At 44.4% G+C, this 23,093-nt stretch overlaps 1 protein-coding gene across 1 annotated transcript in view; it reads left to right on the top strand.

Moving 5' to 3' along the window:
• The first annotated feature begins 1,933 nt into the window (after positions 1 to 1,933).
• TMEM209 (transmembrane protein 209) overlaps positions 1,934 to 23,093 on the top strand; it is a 439,863-nt gene continuing 418,703 nt past the window's right edge. The window contains 1 exon segment of the mRNA XM_044063801.1: positions 1,934 to 2,084. Coding sequence (XP_043919736.1) covers positions 1,934 to 2,084 — 151 coding nt within the window.

The following is a 23,093-nucleotide window of genomic DNA, read 5'->3' as shown; positions in this document are numbered from 1 at the left end:
TATCCGCAAGAAAAATACTGCAGGCCCTAGGCTTCATGGCCTCATGTATACTGCTAATTCCATATGCAAAGCTGCATGTGAGGAAACTTCAGTGGTGCTTAAAAGTCTTTGGTACCAACATATTCAGGACCTGGAAACAGTCATTCCTGTCATACCCTAAGGACAGAGTTACTTTGGTGGGCAGAAGCATGCAACTTCAACAAGGGACTGCCCTTTTCTCAACCTCAATCTGCCCAGACCCCAACCACAGATGCATCAGACTATGCCTGGGGAGCACACATGGACGGCAAATCTATTCAGGGCCACTGGAGCCCAAGTCAAATTCATCTGCACATCAACCAAAAAGAGTTGCTTGCTGTGCAGAACACCCTGACAGCTTTCAGATCCCTACTCCTTCCAGGACAACTTCTAATAAAAACGGACACCACAGTTATGTGTGGTACATCAACAAGCAGGGGGCAACACATTCCTACCCACTCTGTAGACTATCTGGGTTACTGTCTATGGCTTTAAATCATGTCTCAGTAACTTCTCAGATCTCTGCGTTCTGAAAGATTAGGAGAACTTGGAGGGAGTGGAACTTCTTGTTTAAACTCTTGACATTGAGCAGTAGATTTTCTTGGGTGATTTTGCTATGTTGGAAAGTTTGTAAATTTGCCATTGTCTAAAAAAAGGCTCCAACAGGGAGGGCAGTGCTTTAGCCAATATTTGAAAGCCTAGTGGGGACAGGTGAGGACCATCCTTGGACAAGCAATAGTTTGGTTAACCATGTTTTCCGTTACATATTTGTATCCCTCTAGAATGCTATAAACTAAGCAAAATCCATCTTCTGTTTGTATTGTGGCATCATCCTTAGTGGTGGTAATATGCTGCTCAATGTTGGGCATATACCAGTCTCTGACATACTGCAAGAGCTCTATAATGTCCTCCTCCATGTTGTGTAGGGAGGTATCAGGTATCTCAGGTTAACATTTGGGCTATGAATTATACTGGTACCTATGGTGCAGTGACTTGAATACATGCGTAACTTGACTGATTCTGATCCATAATAGGCAACTAACTGTTTTCTCCTCCTGCCTGATGAGTGGAATTTCAGTATGTTGTACAATTGGGTCACGTATAACTTAAGCCATATCTGCTGCATTTTGTGCACCGTCTGGCCTTTGCTTCATGTCCATTACTCAGTAAGGCGAACAGCTGTTGGCTACTCATTCATGCCTTCCTGATTCCTCCTGCCTTTGGACTCTCTAACTGAACATGAACTGTCCAAGTCAGAGCCTGTGCTTTAATCCAGGAGTGCTATGGAGTCTAGCCTCCTTGCATATGGTGGCTTTAAATATAATGAGTGTATTTATGAATAATTTGTTTTACATGCCTTCTAAAACTTTTTTTTTTTTTGGTTTGGTGTGAGTACTCGAGGTTGTCTTCCAAAAGTGTAGCGTTTTTTCCCTTTGGATCTTTTAGTCTCAAAGAACTGAAGAGTGATGACAATGTTGCATTTATGCGAGAGTCCTGTGCAGTTGCAAGACCATAGTTACCCTTTACAGGGGACAGAAGCTACTTTGTAAAAATTGTCTGCAACATCACAGCTTGGAAGGAATGTGTACCTGTAAGTAATGGTTTACTGTTATAATTTCCTTTCACAGAGCATCTGATACACGTACATCTCTTGCATAATTGTTCTTCCGTTGCATACCTCATACAGCTGTACTTTATGGAACTTCATTTATGCGGAAACTAAATCATCTTAACTTGGTGTGGTGCTGTAGAAACAGTGTTTTTTTAGCTGCAGAACCATAAATGCTTCTTGTTTTCAAATTAATCTTGAAAAATAAGTCATGAAATGTTTGTATTTGCTGGTGTTTATTGACAAAGCGTTCCGAGCAGATAACTTTTTAAATATTTTTTCCCCTGTGCTTGTACATTAACAGCTATGTTGTGTTTATTTGCAGAGCTTGCCCTTGCAGCCATCTTTTTCTTGAATGCCATGTGTGATTTTTGGAAGTACGTCAAGTATACAGTGGCGCCGACCGTTGTTGTATTAAACACTGAACAGATGGGACTTCTGGGTTTGCAGAACACTTGTAAGTTTTAGCCTGTACTTTATTTTTGGAGCATGGAAGCCTTTGTCATTACTATTTTTCAATGTCACATTTTTAGCTTCTGTATAAAAAAACAGAAATGCTGAGGGTACATATTGGGACTGTGGAGTTCTGTATTGACTAGAACATTTATAACAAGTGGTGCTGTCCATACAGAATAAATCACTGTGCACTTGAATTGTACCTGCAGTTTCACAGATTGTGGTATATTTCTTTTGGTATTGTTGGTGTGAGTTTTAACCACTGACTAGGTATCTGTGTCATTGTCTAAAACTGTTCAAATTGAAAATCAAAAGTCTTTATTGGTACTGTTTTACCATGGTGGTTTACTTGCATCACACACTTGAAACATGAATTGTTCAGTCTGGTAACTAATATGGTTATTCAGATATAGTTGCAATTCTAACTTCCATCAAACAGTTTAATCAAATTTTAATGCAGTGATAATGATGCCTGTTCATTGTAGTAGCTATTCAACAGTATACTTGTAGATTGTGTAACATCTTCATTTCATTTACCTGTGCGTCCCTTTATCCTTCACTGCACAGCATGTCAGGGGTCTGATGTGCATTTATTATGTTTTGCTGTTTGCATGGAAATTTTGCTGCTAGGCTGCAGCTGAGATGGTCTTCGTAAATTCTAATTTACATAGTAATGTACCTGGTAGGTGGTTTTACTTCTAAAATTCTGCATCTTCCTTCACCTGGTTCCAGCTGACTTGTACCCCCCTGGACATCAGTAGTACAAGAGGGGGCATCATCTGTTGCCATGTTCAGTTCTTACTTGCTGCGATATGGTAAAGTGCATGCCTTGAGTTAGTGTCATTAGTCCAATGTGTTGGTCTGCTTCCAGAGCTTAGATAAGTGCCCTCTTGGAGAATTATTTTATTTGCTTACTGTTTGTTTTGCTAGAGTAGCCTGTTTAGCTGTCTGAACTGAATAAGTCTGTATTTGACTGTCATGGCAGAAACGGATGCATCGCAAAGATTTCCATTTCTCTTGTGCATTCTGCTTAGGCCTGGAGCTGAGCATAGTTGCTTCTCCCCACAGTGCATGGCTCAAACCAAGGATGATCCAGCATAATGCTGAATCTTGGCAGGACTGCCTAAATCTAAAGAAGCCACATACCTGGTCTCTTTCCACTGTGGTGCTAATAGGGTCTTTTTCTAGTTACTCATCTAATTTAGCCTGCCTGCTTCATTGATCATTTTGCTGTTTTACAGATGTGCCAGCTGCTTCACCTAGTGCACCTTACTTGTAATGTCTACAACAGTGACCGACATGCATGCACACATGCAATGAAACTGAGAATGAGTATCATCCTGATTTGTAGTTGGGATTCACATTGAGGTGCACCCTAGTAGTTTGTACAAGAGCGACAACACATTTGGAGAAACCTTTTTGTTAAATTACATTATAGCATAAGGAATAGCCTTCATGCTGTAATTGGGTCAGACACCTTTGTTAGTATTGTTAAAACTTTCAGGGTTTTTCTGCAGTTGATGGATGGTGGGATTTCTTCTAATACCTCCAGCTTTCCACATTTTTCACCATTTCCTGCTCTTAGAGGCTTGTGTACCTCTACTGGTCATGCTGTAGACTAAGAAAGCTTGCCACAGCATGCAGAATTTCTTGTTTATTTTAATGTACTCCTATGGAACATTTGTACATTTAATGCCTGAATTTACAAGCTTCTGCAAGGCTCATGACCCAAGACTCATCCCATCAAAGCTCAAATTTTCTGTGCATGGAGCTTGATGATGGGCTTTATTTCAAGAGGAAGTGCTTTAAAACAGCCACCTGAAGGCGACAAACCATGCCTACCTGATGACAAAGAACATTGATGCAGTGGAGTTTGGTCAAAACAAGTACTAGAAGAAGGCTACTTCATCTGATGTTGGGTCATGGCAAGATAGATAGGAGAAGACAAGGGATCTTGAACACTGACATTGGTTAAATGATTCTCCTGTGGAATTCACTCACAAAAAACCCTAGCATTCTTCACACGCCATAAGCTTTACCCCAGTCAAGATGTCAGTCTTGTGTTCATTATATTTTGAAAATTGCGTTCTGAGTAGCAGTTATAAGTGTGTGTGATGTGTCAATCCCCCACTCAGGCACAGTAGAAAAGCTAAATAAACTTAGAATAAATCCTACTGGTTTGCCAACTGGCTTACAGATAGGACACAGGCAATTAAAAACAGGGGAAGTTACCTCCACAAAGCAAACGGTCACAAGTGGAGTCCCCCAGGATTATGTGCTAGGACTTCTCATGATTGGCATCTACTTCTCTGAAGTAAATGCCAGTACCAAAAGGCTCTGTCTGACTAAGCTTGCAGATGACTGTTAAGCGCCGGCATTGAATCCCCAAATGGCTGCCATCTTGCAGGAAGGTTTGTCTGAAATAAATGGTGCCAAAATCATGGTCTAAAGCTGAATACCAAAAAATGCATTATCCCATCTTTTGGGAGTCATCTAACCTGGGGATCTGTTGCATTGACAATGCGCCCCCAAGAGTTGACCTATTTATTTGAGATTTGGGAGCTTTTGTGGACACTGGCCTAACTTTCAAGCAGCATATGTCCATTGTTATAAGAAAGTCCTTGTATATACTGCACAGCTTATAAACAAAGGGATTGTGTCTAGTTCCTACGGATGTCCTTTGTCCCTCTTTACTCAACCCTCTTTAGATTATCACTGAGAATAATGCCTCTTGTGCATGTATCTGCCCAGGTGCATGCAACAACTGGAACACCCACAGAGGTAACATGCAAAAAGGATACAAGGACTAAAGGAACAGACTCTGATCCCCATCACTATACTCTGTATCCTACAGACTGAAAAGATGTGACCTGTGTCTGGCGTGCAAGTCATCCTCCAACCCACACCTTATGGATCTACTGCACATCAGCAAGTCAGATGGCATCAGAAGTCTGTCTAGGGTTTTAAACCTCTTCTGCAGTATTAACAAAATGATTTGGAGGAACAGGTATATCCCTCACAGAGGATACTGCTGCTGTGGGACAGACTCCCCATTCATGTAAAAACGAAGCTCATCCCTGTCCATATTTAAGCACAGCTTGTTTCAATGGCTGGGAAACAGAAAATTTACCCAATGACTGCTCCCTGTACCATCACTGGACAGAGGCAGCTTGTAAATGCTCTATCTCATGCATGGTTCTCCTAAAATTATGTATGATGTGATCCTAGTTATTCTCATTAGGGGTACTATACAGTTATTGACTATGAGGGTAAGGCCAGTCTCTAACCAAATATGACAGGTTTTAATTCAAGCACCAAAAGGGGAATTGGCTAGGCTTAAAATGGCCCACAAGGGCAGCTAGCCTAGTACATATATATGATCTCAAAGGCATCTGTCTTTAGAGATATCTCCTCCAAGAACAAGAATTACCTCTATCTCTATATATGCTGATACATTGGAGTGCTAATGTGAACAAACATACTAGATGGAGTCCTACATTGTCTTTGATGCACTATTGATCCGTTTTCATTGTGTTAATTGATAGGGATTGCAAAACTAAACAGGGTGGACAGGTGGGTATTCCATTTTTTTATGCTGCAGCTTTGATAGTTGCCCATCTATCATTATTCCCAGTTTCAGTCCTCCCTTGTAAATCCCCTTTTGGAAATGTTAGCAGACCTTCCCAATTCTTATAACATCTGCCTTGGGGGTTTATTGTGGATCACTGTAGGTTTGTGGTAAGGCTGAGATATATGCCTTCATGGGATGATTCGGTTTAGGCTTTCCTTTTAAGAGAAGCTTAGGCAGGCCATTCTGGAAGTCTTGCTGTCTGAAGAAATCTTTGGACTTGTTTATGTCCAAAAGAGGACATGGGTGTTGACTCCTACAGTAGGCCTTTAAGGTTCTCTCCCCGGCTTCTTGTGCTACTACTCCTCTTACATAATTTCTCTCAGAAACTCTAGATGTATCCAGTTTTGCATGGAGTTCCCCTCACAGGATGGGGATGGCTCCTAATATCAGGCTGTCTTGCCTCCCTTATGGTACCATCTGATAAGTCTTCTAGAGTTTATTTTTTTTTTTTTTTTTTGTCCCTGCTCTAGTTTCAGGCCTTACTACCTTGAAGCAGTTCCCAAAGGTGGTGCGATCTCTGTTTGTCCATGATTGCAAAGCTCCTGGGCTTGTTTGCACAGTGGAGGATGGTTGTACTGTAGGGAATAGTGAGGTGTCAGTGGTTAGTGTGCTATCTTTCATTTTTGGACACATGGTTCTTGTCAGGCCCCTGTTGTAGGATCATAAACAATACAAGGTAATGGAGTCTTGCAGACATTTACACCTTGCCAGTACATACTTTTAGCTCATACCTTTTCAGGAGGACTAGTACAATGCAGCCCAGGGTAAATGTGTGAATACCCATCTAATCTTCCAGCTCCTGAGTGGAGGAGGCTGTGTGTCACAGTGCTTGCTTTTCCAGTGATAGTCTGTTCCAGATATGGGGAAGATGCTGAATAATGAAGCTAACTTACTACAAAGTTTTATTTGCTGATGAAATTTTAGATACCTGGTTTTGGTATTAGTGGGGATTATTTGATAGAGATCCAGGGCTACTGTGCCCTAATGGTATGGAAGGCAAGGAATAGATTTCCCTTCATAAGTCTAAAAGATCCTGAATAAATGGATAGTATTTTTTAGGCTTTTCTGGTAGTTTAATGTGTATAAGCCAGTGATCGTGGTTGGGCGCCTCTGGGGTCTTTTTAGTTGTCCTGTGTCTGAGGTCAATCCCAAAGGCGGTGTATTCAGTAACTGGGCTAATCAATTACTTAATATAAGGTGAGAATGACCACTTTAGATCTGGATTACATTCCTTTTCTATTAGCTGTGTTAGAAGAATTTTCTGATTTGTCATTATATAATGATTAAAGGATAGAGAATTAACAAGTTCCAAGGTCATTAACAGGTTTCGCATGTTGGATTGGGGAGTTTTGTGTGTTGTATGCGGGGAGGGAAGGGCTGCCTAACAAATTGGTAGGATTGTACTTTAGGATTTAATTTGAGAACTTTTTTTCATATACCAGGTGTTTAGCAAGAGCTTCTACTTCTAAAGTGTTTGGACATCAGATAGGGACTTGGTGACTCCCATTTTACATTCAGCTGCAAGCTTGGTTAGCCAGAGGTCTTGTTGCATGGTCTGAAAATCAGAAAAATAAATACCGAACAAAAGAGGTCCCAGCACTAAGCTCTGTGGGACACTACTGGTCACCTTAAATAAGGCTCCTGCTACCTGCCCATGTGGGTTCTTTTAGCCAATTTAGTATCCATTTTACCACATGGGGGATCTCTTTGTAATGCATTTAGCTTACTAATTAGGCTAGCATTGAGGGGGATGCTTGGCCCAATGTATGTGTGTACACCATGACAACAGTCTGCCTGGATTTACCTTTCATGGAAGTTAAGCAGATTCATTCGACAGGATCTACCCTTGACAAAGCTAAACTGCTGCAGGTCTGGCACGAAGAGAGTTGTAATGTCATAGTTTGAGATCTGTTGTAATGTGTTCCATGGCTTTTTAAAGAAGGCCCATTAGACTAAGGGGCCCATAATTTCTGAGATCGGGACAAAGCCAGTGTGCAGAAACTCTGGTTAAGTACATTGAGTGCATCTGCCAGGGCTTGTTTAGTGAAATTTATTAAGCAACCAGGCATACATGAAGAAAATATACAATTTTTTTGCCCTGTCAGGCCTATACACACACACACACACACACACACACACATATATATATATATATATATATATATATATATATATATATATATATATATATTTATTTTTCGGCAATCAACAGCACTCCCAGCCTTCCCTTAACTCCCTACCTAACTAGCCTAAACTCACATTTATGCAGGGGGGCAAGCCCCCCTGCACCCCCACACCCCCCCTAACTTAATATTCCAACTCAGAGATCGCACTACAGTGAGGAAAGGGATGTATTTCCCTAACCGCACTGTACCGTGATCCTCTTACATGAGCGAACGTTATAATTGCGAATGCACAGTCCATTCGCAATAATAACGTTCGCTCACATAACCTGCCGAACTATGAAGTATTCGAATATATGTTGTTGAAATACTTCATAGCCGTGCACTTGCACGGTGGCATTTTGATAGTAAACCGTGTGTGTGTGTGTGTGTGTGTGTGTGTGTGTGTGTGTGTATGTATGTGTATAGAGAGATAGAGAGAGAGATGTGTGTGTACTCCACTTTCCTTGCTTGTTAGGAGGAAAACAGTTTTTAGTACTTAAATCAATAAGCACCTATCCAGGCATGTCTGAGTCAGCTCCTGGTATTTTCCCCTGTCCACCTGATGAATCTGGGCATCTTGGGGCAATGTACCAATTGCCTCATGTACACTGACAACCCTCTCCTCCTACCACCCAACAGTACAACCTGTGAGAGATGCACTTATATAGCCAAACTGGAAGCCAAGCTCTCTTCAGCCAAGACTGTACTAGACAGTTAAGAGGAGAAGGTAAACACCTGCACCACACCACACTCAACACAGTCCATCAAAACATATATCACCTAAACCCCCACACAGTAACACAAAACACACACCTGCATTCGTGGAGGCTCTCGATAAAAATCTGCCCAAACAGAGACTTCCAAAGCTGAAACACAAGAAGCCACCCCCCCCCAACACTACGCAAATGACACACAGCCCACAAAATCAGTGTGCCACTCAACCTCGGCCCCTAAGGCAAAACAATGTACCCTACACACTAGTAATAGGTGACCCTGTGGTTAGGCACACTGATGTCCCACTCACCAGGTTAAACAAGGAGAAAGTTACTGTCAGCTGCCGGTTGGGTGCCAGGATCTGCCACATAATGCATGCACTCACGTCACTCCACAACAAATACAAATATGACTGTCATTGTTCATGTAGGTGTGAATGACCAGAGACGTACCTCCCTGGACTACATGAAAAGAGACATGGAGGTGCTCTCGGATCATATAGCCTGGGTAGGTATAACCCTAGACCTGAATAGCATCCTGCCATTGCCCAGAATGATACTACAATACAAGGACAAAATGATTGACTTCAGCAATTAGCTTCTGGTGTCATTCTAAGGGGATCCAGTGTCTGTCTGCCTGGGACGACATGACTGACGGACCACAATGCTTTTCCAGAGATGGCCTGCATCTGTCGCCCCTGGGATTCCGGATACTGGCTAAGGCTCTTGCCACCCCTATAGTGCCTTTTTTAGGCAAGGTTCGAATGACACACTCACTACCGTAGCAGGTATAAGCAAGCAAAATCTGAGGGTAATGCTACTCCATGCTAGAAGTCTAAACCTCAAAGTGCACTCACTCGAGGCACTCCTTAAAATGGAAAACATCGACATCTGTGCAGAGACGGAGACCTGGTTCAAGGCTCCATAGAGCACCCCATTACCAGGCTATAACTCATACCATACCTTTTGGCCACCTAACCTGGACTGAAACATTAAAGGAGGAGGCATGTCAATATTCATTAAGGATATCCACACCTCCAGGCTAGTTGCTCAACAGTTGCACTTGGATAATTTTGGATGCATTATTACACTGGGTAAGACTGCAGTCCAGGTTGTAGCTTATCCCCCGCCATGCCCCAGGATGCCCACTCCACCTTTCTTGATATACTGGGTAATATTAAGGTACAACCCAATACCCTAGTAATGGGCGATTTCAACTACCCCACCATCAACTGGGAAAACTATTTGTGTACTAACTCATTTGCTTAATGCTTTCTGGAATTCATAAATTCCAACGCCTTGTATCAGCTTGTCCATACCTGCACCAGGGGCAGCAATATCCTGGACCTGGTCATTACCAATATGGGCACCCGATGTTCCATGCCAGAGGTCATCTCCTCACTGGTCAGATCCGACCACAAGGTAATCACCCTAGACATCAATATCTTGTCCCCACCCATTAAGGAAACCACCTTGAAAAGCTTCTCCAAAGCCAACTTCATGCTTCTTAAGACAGAAGTGGCAAGCTTCACGACACCCATACAGATGGAAAATAGAGGTATGGCTGCTGAATCCTATGCAAATGCACTGTACAAGTACATACACGAGTGCAGAGATCATGCCATCCCCAACAGAACCAAGATGCTGTCCTCCAAAAAAAAAAAAAAAAAAAAAAGGAAGCCAGTCTGGTGGTCCTCTGCCATAAACAAACTCTACAACAGAAGGAAGAAGCTGTTGCAGAAAAGAGTAAAATCCCCTGATTGCAGGAACTCCCTGGTCAGCCTCAGTAAGAAGCTGAGATCCCTCATAAAATCCTCCAAAGCTAGTTACGAAAATATCACCACTGATTCTAAAGACAACCACAAAGCATTCTGCAGCTATGTCATGAATCTCAATGGTGACATTCAGATCTGCTCTGAGCTACAGCACAATGGCACTAGATATACAGAACCAACTGATATTGCTAACATCCTGGCAGATAGTTTCAGTGCAAACTTCACCCCCAAAGGGCCCATCACTGTACTGGAAGAATGCAAAGTCCCTGTAATCGCAGCTGCACAAGTAAAGACTGCACTCTCCAAAGCCAAGAATGCAGCATCCGTGGGACCTGACAACATCCCAGGCTGCGTTCTGCACTAACTACAAAACAAACTGACACCCACCTACGTACCATGTTCAATCATAGCCTCACTTCAGGCTTTGTGCCTACTGAATGGTGCATAGTGGTTATCCCACTCCACAAAGGGGGCACCACCATGGACCCCGTTGAATTACCGGCCATTAGCCTGGTCTGCAAGGCCATGGAACGTATCATCTTGGAGCTTATAAACAGACATAGGTAACCTCCAAACTCTGGACCCCACTCAAGTTTGGGTTTGTAAAAGGTAGGTCATGTCTCCTAAACCTGTAATACTATAAGAGGTGGTGACGTAAGAACATGCACAGAGTTGATGGAATTAAAATGGATTTTTACTCTGGCTGCCAGTAGGGGTATGAGTTTGGTAATACCCCTTTAAAACCTGTATTGAAATTAAAGAAGCTGAAGTATTGAATAATTGTCTGTACTATAAGTCAGCTGTGTAACTGTTTTAGATCTGATGGAAGAAACTTTGGTTGTGAAAGCATTCATCTTTTGTGTTCTATTAAAGTTGGTTTTGATTTTATAACTGTATGCGAGCATCCATTCTCTCTACTGACATTTTTTTGGGATTTTAGAATTCAAAATCCCTATAGCTAAGCCAGTGGTTATCTTGCTATATGTAAGAGGAAGCTTAAGACTGGCATCTGCCAGTAATGCCTTTACTAACAAGTGGTGAGTTCTTGGGTTTGGCAAGAATGTTTGCACTTCTGCTGTAGCGACAGTCATAGCCCTTAATTGCCAGACCTGTATATTGCATCATCTAGGGGATATTCTGAAACTAGTAGAAGTGACTGCAAATACCTTTGTGGACAGTGGATTTAATTTAAAACCGTGTAAGCTTATTCAGACCTTTCTTATGGCAGGAAAGTATGCCATTCATTTTGAGTACAGTGCAATAGACGTAATTTGTTAGGTAACAGCAGCTAGTACTCTTCTCAGAAGGCATACTTCACTTTCAATTCAACCCCCTACTGTCATAGGGCTAATTCTAAATGCCCTCTGGGCAAATCTTTAAGAATTTAAGTATTTAAGACGTTGGCAAGTAAAGGATAAAACTGTAAACTGTGGAGTATTTATTTGCATCCCCCAGTATAACAGAAGATCTGATGTTTATCTTTTTCATTCCTCCTCACATATGGGTTACAGATCCAACTTGACCGCATTTCTTCAGACTAGGATCCAAGTCTCCAGCTCCACCCACTTGCCAGAATGTCCTGCACTACAACGACCTGATCTTGTTTGTTGCCTGCAAAGTCAAACGTGGTCACGTAGTCTTGAGGTATTCTATTGGATTTTCTGGTTTTCTTCTTCGGTTAAGTGCTTTTTTTTAATTTGTATTGTTTTAGTTGTACCTTCCTCCCCTCCCCTTTTCCTGGTGTGCGTGGTGTTTAGTTTTTTCCCTTGCCTTACGGCAGTTCGTTATTCCCTTCCCGTGCTTCTGGGTGGCGGTTAGTCAGTCAGTTCTCCCTTTATCTTCTTATTATCCTGTTTTTAAAAAAAAAAAAAAATTTAAAGTATTAATTGTGCTGTGTAGTTTAGTGTTTTAGCTGTGTATGGTGGTTCTTCATGCTCTCTAGCCGCTTTTACTTGTTTGTGTTTGGGTAGTGGTATTTATGGTTGACAAACCCTCCAGTTTCAAAAGGTGCTCTGAATGCAGCCATAAGTATCTGCATTCCGATGCACATTGTGTGTCTACTTTCTGGGTCTGGAACAAGTGTGGTCAGCTGGCTCTGTTTATGAAAATTTCAGTCCCAGAGCTGTAGCAGACTGCAGAAACAAGCTAATTCTAAAGGGCCTTTTGCCCGCTTCCTCTTCAGGGGCTCAAACCCCCTCCAGGAGCATTTCTGGGTCCGACTCCAAGAAGCATCCTAATAAAACTAAGGCCCTTCACTGGTCCAGTTAAGTAATCCTACAAGTTAGCACTATTAAACCATAAGCACTACTTACTTTTATACTCTCTACGATTACCCTGTCCTCTATTGGTCCGTCTTAAATTCAGTTTCCCTATATTACTCTAGCATGTCCAAAGGTCAGTCAGTGGTTTCCTCTCCAGTCCAGCTGGTGAATCTGGGAATTTTGAGGCAATGTTACAACTGTCTCATGTACACGGACAACCCTCTCCTCCTCCAAACAGGTTCAAATATATGTGAGAGATGCAACTATTTAGCCAAACTGGAGGCTGAGCTCTCATCTCAAAACTGGTGTAACCAGTCAGGAGGAAAAGGTAACCTCACACAACACAATTCCAGTATCACATAGTCCCACCACATCAGCGAACCAAACACATAAATACACAAAAACATACTCGGAGGCTCTAAATAAAAATCTACCTAAGCAACAGAGACTTCCAAAGCAGACATCCAAGCAAACGCTACCTCAAAACAAAACACGCACAACACATAACCCACAAAGTCAGTGTGCCAAGCAGCCACAGCCCCTAAGGCTGAATAACACACCTGATACTCTTGTAATAGGTGACTCTATTGTCAGACACACTGACGTCCCGCTCACCAGGCTGAATAAAGAGAAGGTCACGGTGAGCTGCCTGTCGGGTACTAGGATCCGCCACATAACGCAAACACTCAGGTCACTCCAAAGCAAATACAAATATAACTCAGTCATTGTACATGCTGGTGTGAATGACCTGAGACGTACCTCCCTGGACTACATGAAAAGAGACATAGAGGAGCTCTCTGATCATGTAGACCAGGCTGGTATGACCCTGACCTTGAGAAGCATCTTACCCTCACCTAGAATGATGCCACAGTACAAAGACAAAATGATCGATTTTAACAATTGGCTAAAATTTTGGTGTCATTCAAAGGGGATCCAGTGTCTGTCAGCCTGGGATGACATGCTCGACAAGCCACGTTGCTTCGCTAGGGACGGCTTGCACCTGTCACCACTGGGCTTTCGGATATTGGCAAAGGCTCTTGCCACCCCCATAGTGCCTTTCTTAGTCAAGGCTGAAAAGTCAAACCCACCCCGTAGACAGCACAAGGAACAAGAAACTAAGGGTAATGCTGCTAAACGCCAGAAGTCTTAACCTCAAGATGCACGCTCGAAGCTCTCCTCAGTATGGAGAACATCGATATCTGTGCAGTGACAGAAACCTGGTTCAAGGCTCCAGAGAGCACCCCAGCACTACCAGGCTATACCTCGTATCATGCTTTTCGGCCCCAAAACCCGGACCGAACCACAAAAGGAGGGGGAGTTTCCATATTTATCAAGGATATCCACACCTCCAGGTTAGTGGCATTGCACGAAGTATCGGAGACCATCCATGTGCAACTAACAGTGGGCAAGACTTCTTTTCAGTTTATAGCATCCTACAGACCACCCTCTCAAAGTCAGGAATCCCACTCGGCTTTCCTGAAAACATTGGAGAACATGAAGATCTCTCTGAACACCATTATATTGGGCGACTTCAACTACCCAAACATTGACTGGGAGCACTACTCAAGCCCCAGCACCTTAGCCCAAAGGTTCCTGTTAATTATAAACTCAAATGCTATGGAACAACTAGTCACCACTCCCACAAGAGGGGACAACATACTAGACCTGATCATTACCAACATGGGGACTCTATGCTCCACACCAGAAGTATATCCCTCATTGGTAAGATCGGACCATAAATTAATTTCACTGGATGTCCACATCCCGACCCCACCCCCAGCCCAGAAAACCACAGTGAAAAACTTCTCAAAAGTGAACTTCTCACTTCTCAAAACCTAAGTGGAATCCTTCAAGGCCCCAGGGCCAGTGGAAACTACGGCCCAAACTGCAGAATCCTATATAAACGCATTCTACAGACATCTCCAGGAATGCATGGATCATGCTATCCCAAACAAAACCAAGACCCAGTCATCCAAAGGCAGGCGTCCAGTCTGGTGGACCCCTGCCATAAATAAACTGTACAACAGAAGGAGGAAGCTACTACATGATGGAGCAAAATCCATAATAGGGAAGGCATCTCTGATCAGTACTAGCAAAAAATTACGATCCATCATAAAATCCTCCAAGGCCAGCTTCGAGAGAAAAATTGCACAGGACACCAAAGACAATCATAAGGCTTTTTTCAGTTATGTTAGAAACCTGGGATGCAACTCCCAGACTTGTTCTGAGTTGATTCTAAACGACAAAAAATACACTGAACCCACAGACATCACCAATATCCTTGCAGACAGGTTCAGTGCAAACTTCTCCACCCCCTCCCCCCCAAAAGAGCAAGCATCTGTCCCGGCAGAGGGCTGCCTCCCAAACATCTCTGATGCTCAGGTGAAGGCTGCCCTCTCCAAAGCAAAAAACACTGCTTCCATGGGACCAGATGGCGTCCCAGGTTGCGTCCTACATGAACTCCAAGAGGAACTAATCCCTCAAATGAAACAGCGATACAATCTCAGCCTCACTACAGGATATGTGCCCACAGAATGGTGTACAGCAACAGTGGTCCCACTCCACAAAGGTGGAGCCTTTACGTACCCTGGAAACTATCGCCCCATAAGCTTGACTAGCTTAGTCTGCAAGGCTATGGAGAGGATCATCATGGAGCTCATAAACAAAGACATTGGGGACCTACAGGCACTAGATCCTACCCAGTTCGGCTTTGTCAAGGGCAGATCCTGCCTTTTGAACCTGGTTGACTTCTTCGAAACAGTCACCAAAGCCATAGATGAAGGGAAGGTAGTCCACACAGCCTATCTGGACCTTGCAAAGGCATTTGACACAATACCCCACTCGGGCATCATAGATAAGCTATCCAGCTTAAATATAAACTCCTATGTCACAAGATTGGTCGCAAACTGGCTCAAAGACAGAACCCACAGAGTGAGAGTTGCTGGAGCCATGTCAGACTCGAAACCGGTCACAAGTGGCGTCCCACAGGGTTCTGTCCTGGGACCACTCTTGTTCGGTATATACTTTTCCGAGGTACAGGCAAACGTGGGAGGACTATGGCTCGCCAAGTTCGCAGCGACTGCAAACTGGGCCATAATCAACTCTCCAGCTGACACAAACATCCTTCAAAAAGGTCTCACAGAGACGGATAACTGGTGCCAGCGCCATGGTTTAAAGCTAAATGCCAAAAAATGTATAGTCATACCCTTTGGCAAAAACAATGTGCCCACAAATTACCACATAGGCGGAAACCCATTAAGTACAGAGAAAGTTATTAGGGACCTGGGGACCCAAGTTGATAGCAATCTCTCCTTTGAAAACCACATTGCCAAAGTGGTTAGAAAGACCTTCTACATAGCCCACCTCATCACGAAGGGTTTCACATCTAGATCAAGAGTGGTAATCGTGCCCCTTTATTCATCCCTCATCAGGCCCATCATAGAATACAATGCCCCTTTTGGGATGTACCTTACCCGACTCCTGCAGCAATTAGAAAGACCCCAAAAGTATCTCACCAAGAGGATCAAGGGTCTCAAACAGATGCCATATGCTGCTCTGTTAAAAAAAACTCCAGCTCTACTCCGTTGCATACCGCCTATTTCGAGGCGATCTATGCCTGACATACAAAGCTATTTCAAATCCAGAATTAATGGACATGCTCCACCTCAGTAAATCTAAATCCTTTAGAGCCACATGCTCGAGGGACTTGAACCTCAGCACAGAAATAAATAGAACTTGCTGGAGGGACAGGTTCATAACCCAGAGGCTCCCTTCGCTCTGGAATAGAATTCCAGTTCATGTGAGGCAGAGCACCTCACTGAATCTCTTCAAGAAGAATCTCGATAGTTGGATGGGGGATCGTAGGTTTGTCCCAGGGATTACTCCTGTGTCACTATTAGACAGAGGCACAGTAAACTAAACCTTAAAAAGGGCACAGTATACTCAAATCCAAGGGGTGGCGTAAGCCATACAGAATCGGGCTAGGCTTATAATTGCCCCAGGGCAGATAGCCTAGTATGAACCTATGAACCTATAAAACATCGAGGATGTCCTCAGAGGCACCTGACAAGATTACGAGGCCCTCTGATCCAACCACTTTGGATCCTAGAACCCACTTCAGCTCCTGCATATCCGAAACACTGTTTGGATCCGTCAGGGTTGTACTTTATAGAGTTCTCCAGAAGCTGCTCCTTCCATCTCTCATCTTAAGTCTATGGATCCTACAACGAGGGGTCTCATGCTGGTGCTGGGTTTGGAGTAAGCCCATCCCATGGGCTGCAGCATACTGTTTTTGTCCAGGTCTTCTAGAAGTCTTTCAGAGGGCGATGCGGAAAAGATGATTAAGAAGATTCTCAAGATCCATATCCAGCTGGGGTCTTCTCTGTGCCGTCCACTCTGGGTTCTGCCACTGTCCCTCTCCAAGCCCACTCTCCTTCTCCAATCCATCTCTCTGCTTCAGAGTCTCAGGATTGTAGCCATCTGAGAGATCTGGGGTCGTATGTAAGGCCATTGCATTCCTCCACTCCTACCATTGCCTTGATCTGCTGGGCTCCATTGTCTTTGGATTGTAGGGGGGGTTAGCTCCTACTTTCAGAGCCGTCTCTTCCCCTGGGTGCTTCAGCGCTAGACAGTTTGAATCCAGTTCTGCCAGGGACCCAGGGTTCTGGGATCCCGACCCTCTCCATCTGTAGAGTCTGCAGAGGAAGAGAGGGTCGGGCTCTGGGATCCCGACCCTCTCTTCCTCTGTAGACTCTGCTCCAGTGGAACTGGGGAGGGATTCTCTGCGTCCCTTGACATTCCTAGTGGTGAAAAGGGCTTTCTCTAATCATGGGGATCTGGTCTCTGAGCTACAGCCCATACCATTGACTTCCTTTGTATCATAGTTAAGCCTGTCATTCCTTTTCCTAATCAAACCCGTCCAAACTGCCCTCCATACACTTCACCCAGAGGGAGTCTCCTCCTTCCGAGATCTCATTCCTCATAAAGAGGACATGCAAAAGGAAGCACATTTATTTCCCCTTGGAGTCAGTCACTGAGGACACGGACTTTGATGAAGGGGAAGGATCTCCCCCAGATAACCACCAGAGGAGATCTCTTTTGGAGACATTTTTGAGATCTGCAGTAAAAAGGTGGCTTGTCAGCTAAACCTCCTTCCTCGGAGGAGTCTGTATTTTTGTAGGTTTTCAGGATGGGTTCATCTACAGTCCTGGGTGGTTCCCCTGGTGGACAAGCTTGTGGATTTGGTGTCCTGCTGGGCTTGGAAGAAGCCGGACTCTATCGAACCGATCCCGAAGCACCCAGACAAACTTATCTCCCACCAGGTTTAGATCGTTTTAGACCAAGGGAATTCCACTGGATGCCATGGTTGTGGCAGCAGCTACCAAAAAGGAACTGGCCAAACAGCGAGTCCAGAGTGGTGGATAGGTTTATTAAGCACATTTATGCCTCTGCCACATAAGTGCTGACAGAATTGAACTACCTGGCGCACTTTACATGTTTGCAGAGAGAAGTGCTGAAAGATCTATCACTCTCTGGCAGAGATCATGTTAGAGGAGGACATCAAGAAGGTCTCCCCCCGACTGACCACTCTTTCGTCTTTGTCTAATGCTTCCATGAGGCTAATTTCCCATTCAACGGATGATGCCGCACAAGCATATGGCTCAGGCATTGCTATTTGAAGACACGCTTGGAAGAGGCTTTGATTTCTCAGATGCCTTTAAGGCATCCTTTATCGTCCCCTTTGATGGATCCTCACTTTTCGGCCCATTGGTCAGAGACCCTGACTCACAGTGAACAAGAAGGGAAGAGCTGATCTGGTGTCTGGGTCAAGTTGTCAACCCCATAGCTCACGTTTTCTAGAAACCAGTACAGTGGAAAGAAGACCTGGTTTTGTAAATCCCAGGGGTTTTCCCAAGATCAACATGGGGATTCTTCTTCCAGGGGCAGAGGAGAAAGTTTTAATGGGAGATGCTGTCCCAGGAGCAGCAGGGGTCCACAGAATCCGGGCTTCAGGGAACTCTCCTCTGATATGGCCTTCTAGTGCTCCTGAAGCGCTGCAAAACTGCTCTTCTCTGAAGGCAGTCTAGGGTCAATTTTCTGTGCACCCTACCACCTGGACTGATATAACACAACAAGTGGGTGCTAAAGATTATATCCAATGGCTGTTATTGCCTTTATCCTTCTGCCTCTGGAGAGACCAAAGAGACTCCTGAAAATTCTACCCAGTCAGAGGGAGTTTGCAGTTACAGAAGTTCTAAATCTACTGCAAAAAAAGAGGTCCTGACTGAACAAAGAAGATTCGGAATTTAATCTGGCTTCTTTGTAGTGCCAAAGAAAACTGGGGAACTGTGAACCATCTTTGATCTAAGCAAATTAAATTTGCTCGTAAAGAAGGCGAGGTTCCGAATGGTGATGGTTCAGTCCATTCTACCACTGCTATGGAAGGACGATTGTTTGTGCTCAGTGGACTTAAAGATACATACTATCACACAAAAATAGACAGATGCTCCAGAAGTCACTTGCGCTTCTGGCTGGGATCCAGTCATTTTCAGTTGAGAGCTCTACACTTTGAATTCACCACTGCCCCCAGGGTGTTTACCAACTGCGTGGCAGTAGTTGCAGCTCACCTGAGACTGCAAAGATTCTGGGTGTTTCTATATCTGGACGACTGGCTCTTTACTGCCCCAACCAGGGATAAACAACTACAGGCCAGGTTTTTACTACAGCCTTGCCAATCATCTGGGGATCACTATCATCTGGGGATTACTATAAATCTTATAAAGTCAAACCTATCTCCTGTGCAGACTTTAAAATTCATTGGAGCTTCCTTGGGCACAGTGAACCAGATTGTGGCTCCCCCCCCTCGTTACATTCAGACCTTGATAGCTCATGTCCGAGCAGTCTTGAACTGAGCTTCTCCACCGGCAAGGGTAATACTTAAAGCTCTAGGATCTGTGGTGGCTGTCATCCCTTTAGTCCCTCTTGCAAGGCATTTTATGCGAGTCCTTTGATGGACCCAGTCTGTTCTCTACCAGCCTCTGTCTGTTCCCATCAAACTGATTTTTGGTTTGCCAAAGGCATCTACAATGGTGGTTGCTGATGGATGACCTGATGTCAGGCAGACCCTTCCTTCTTCTATTCCCCTCAGCCACGTTGACCACAGACTCTTCCTAATTTGGAGTGGGTAGGGCATTTCATGGGAAAGATGGTCCAAGGCACGTGGTCACACACGGAGACCAGGTTGCACATCAATCTTCTGGATATGAGAGCAGTCCTCATGTTGCAAGCCTTTCAGGTGATTCTCCCTCTAGGAACAATTGTGATTCACACAGACATGTTGGAGGTATGGTACATCAACAAACAAGGAGGAACCCATTCTTTATCATCGTATAGAGACGTCATGAGGGTTTGGGAATGGGGGACGTCTTCGGACTGTGTTCTACTTGCAACTCGCATACCGGGAAAATCCAACCTCTTGGCAGACGAGCTCAGCAGGTCCATTCTGACCCCTTATGAGTGGTCCCTCAATCAATCAGTAGCAGACTTTATCTTCAGCCATTGAGGCCAACCTTGGTGTGACCTATTTGCGTCCCCCCAGAACAAGTGCAGCAACCATTTTGCTCTGATTCCCCCCTCCGGGGGAGTCCTTGAGGGGCACTCTCATTCATGATTGGCCCTATGGATGATGTTCGTGTCTCACTGTTGCAGTCATCACATTTGGGTTATCTGCTTGCAGTAGCCCTCAGTCGGTCTGATTAACAAAGTCTTGGGTCCTGCATCGGTTGCTGTCTCTTCCGTGACATCAGGTCGCCAGGGGTATAAAACATGCAGCAGACACCATTACATCAGTCTTTCTTGCCGTGCAGTGCCCGAAGCAGAAGCAGTTCGCAAGTGCCGATCGGCAGACTCCTGAAATTTGCGTTTTTGAGTTTCAGAATCGAAGTCTTCAACTAAAAGCTAAGTACCCCATTGGGGAAACTTTTTCTTGCTCTAAACCGATGTCAGTAAAAGTAAATAATTGCATTTCTTGTGGAAAGCAAATACCTCAAAGATTTTCATTCGTGCTGTATTCCTTGCCTAGGCCATGACCACGACGTACCTCGCTGTCGGTTTTGTGCGTTATTTAAACCATGAATTATCAGTAGTCTGTATATTTTCACCTGTAAATATTTTGGTGCTCGGCTCAATTATTGTGATACGTCTTCGGTAAGCCATCTGACTACCGACATTCTGAAAAAACGCAAAGACAGAGACAGGTCGCCTAGGTCCAAAGCTGCCGACGATGCTTTTCCTAAGCCAGTCGCCGGTACTCAGTGAGGCACTTTCACAGCCCCTGATACACGCTACTTCAATATCTCTGGCCTCTACTGAGACCCATTCGGAGTCTGGTATGCCGCAAGATGCTTCAACTGTGGATGTCTCTACCTTTGATGGGTCGGAGCCACTGTGCAGGCACTGGCTTCTGAGGATGTATTCAGGCCTACTGACTTGAGTATTAAACTGACACCATCTTCTTCTTCCAGGCCTGAAACTCGAACCATGCCTAGAAAACTGATGCCCAGATCGCATGGCCAGGCCTATATGCCTAAAAAAACAAGTGATAAGAATGGCTGTTACTTTAATCAGGGGAAGCCAACCCCCCCACCCCCACCCCCAAGAGAACTAGGACTGAGTTTGCTTATGATTTTTCTGACCAGGATTCTGAATTTTCTGTTTCCTCTGATGACCAGGATTTACCCTTATCTACCTATGAGGATTCTGATGCTGAGGAACTCTGTTCCCTGTACCCCACCCCAGAGGATTTCTCTTTTTGGTGAAACCTTGCATACCCTCGGGGAGCATTTTCATTGAGAAAGTCAGGACTTCTCTGATTCTAGAAAGAGGCTTAGGGATTTCTTACTCCTGCCCCAGCACAGGCCTTTAGCCATACCTCCGGTACTAGACATTGTTGATGATGCCTTTTCGGAATCTAGCTTGGCCCCTGACTGTTTACCTCCTGCTCCCAGTAAACCTGATGGATATTACAAGGTCCCTGACTCTCAAGTTCCTTTTCAAAAATCCTACTGCAGATCCTGAGACCATTTCACAGGGACCCAAGGGCATTAAAGCTACTACTGCCAAAAATCCTATCCCCTCTGATGGAGACTCCAGGGCGCTGGATAGATTGGGTAAGAAGGTATACACTTCTGCAACTTTGGCCATTAGGGCCATAAACTGTCAGTTTCATATGCTAAAGTATCAGCAGCATATTATTGGATTGCTTAAACAAAAAATGTTGTTTATTTCAGATTGTGTTGAAAATAAGGATTTACAGGATTTACTGAACACTGCTGTGGTGGTGCTGCAGTAGCGTTGTCGCCTCACAGTAAGACGTTGTTTGGTTTGATTCTCAGCTAGAGCGTCTTCTGCGTGGAGACCTGCGTGAATGGATGTACCTTCGTTGAAGATTGTGCGTCAGGGCTGGCAACTTGGCACGTAAAAATCTACTGCCAATCATTAGCGGACCGGAGTTCCGCTGTGGCGACCCCTAACCGGGAAAAGCCGAAAGACACAACTGCATTCAGCTGAACAAGAAGGAAAACATACTTTGCAATGTGGTTTTGATTCACTAGAGGCATCTTAAAGGGCTGCTGTAACTGGGTCTGTACTTTAAAGGAATGCTTAGCTTAAGGAGCAATCCTTGGCAGATCATGTTAAAGCAAAATTACTGGATGCTCCCTTAAATCAGGACCACCTGTTTGGCAACAAGGCAGAAGAAGATGTTCATCGTGCTATGCTGCTGCAGTCATCACACTTGGGTTATCCTGCCGTCAGGCGGTCCCTGCAGTCGGCCTGAATTCCAAAGCCTTGGTCCGGCATCGGTTGTCGTCACTTCTTCCCTGACGTCAGTGCAGCAGGGGTATAAAAGAGGTAGCCAACGCCATTTTCTTCAGTCTTTCTTGCCACGCGGTGCCCGAAGCAGAAGCAGTTCGCAAGTGCTGGTCGGCCAGCTCCTGAGATTTTCAAACAGAATTTCAGCTGAAGGCTTCTATAAAGCTAAGTACCCCGTTGGGGAAACTTTTCTTGCCTCAGACCGATGTCAGACAAAGTTAATAATTGTATTTCTTGTGGGAAGCAAATGCCTCATAAGGATTTCCATTCTTATTGTATTCCTTGCCTAGGCCCAGACCACGACGTTTCTGGTTGTCGGTTTTGCGCTAGGTTCAATAAACGCACTATTAAGCGTCGGGCTGATACCGCCCAACATTATTTTGGCAGAAAATTCAACTACATCATGTCGTCGGATCCTCTGACAACCGCTATTTTTAAAAAACGCAAGGACAAAGACAGGCAGCCTAGGCCTAGACCAGATACTGAGGTCTCGGTTAGGCCTGCCACCGGATCTTCGGTATTCAATGAGGTGCCTACGCAGCCCTTGACTACCGCAGACTTAGAAGATGCGACTACCTCTCAGACAGAATCTACT

This window comes from Protopterus annectens, chromosome 1.part0, assembly GCF_019279795.1.
Source record: "Protopterus annectens isolate FY-2018-M chromosome 1.part0, PAN1.0, whole genome shotgun sequence".
In the NCBI taxonomy this organism is placed as follows: domain Eukaryota; kingdom Metazoa; phylum Chordata; order Ceratodontiformes; family Protopteridae; genus Protopterus; species Protopterus annectens.
The sequence above is the reverse complement of the archived record's forward strand: the minus strand, read 5'-3'. Positions and strand labels throughout refer to the sequence as shown.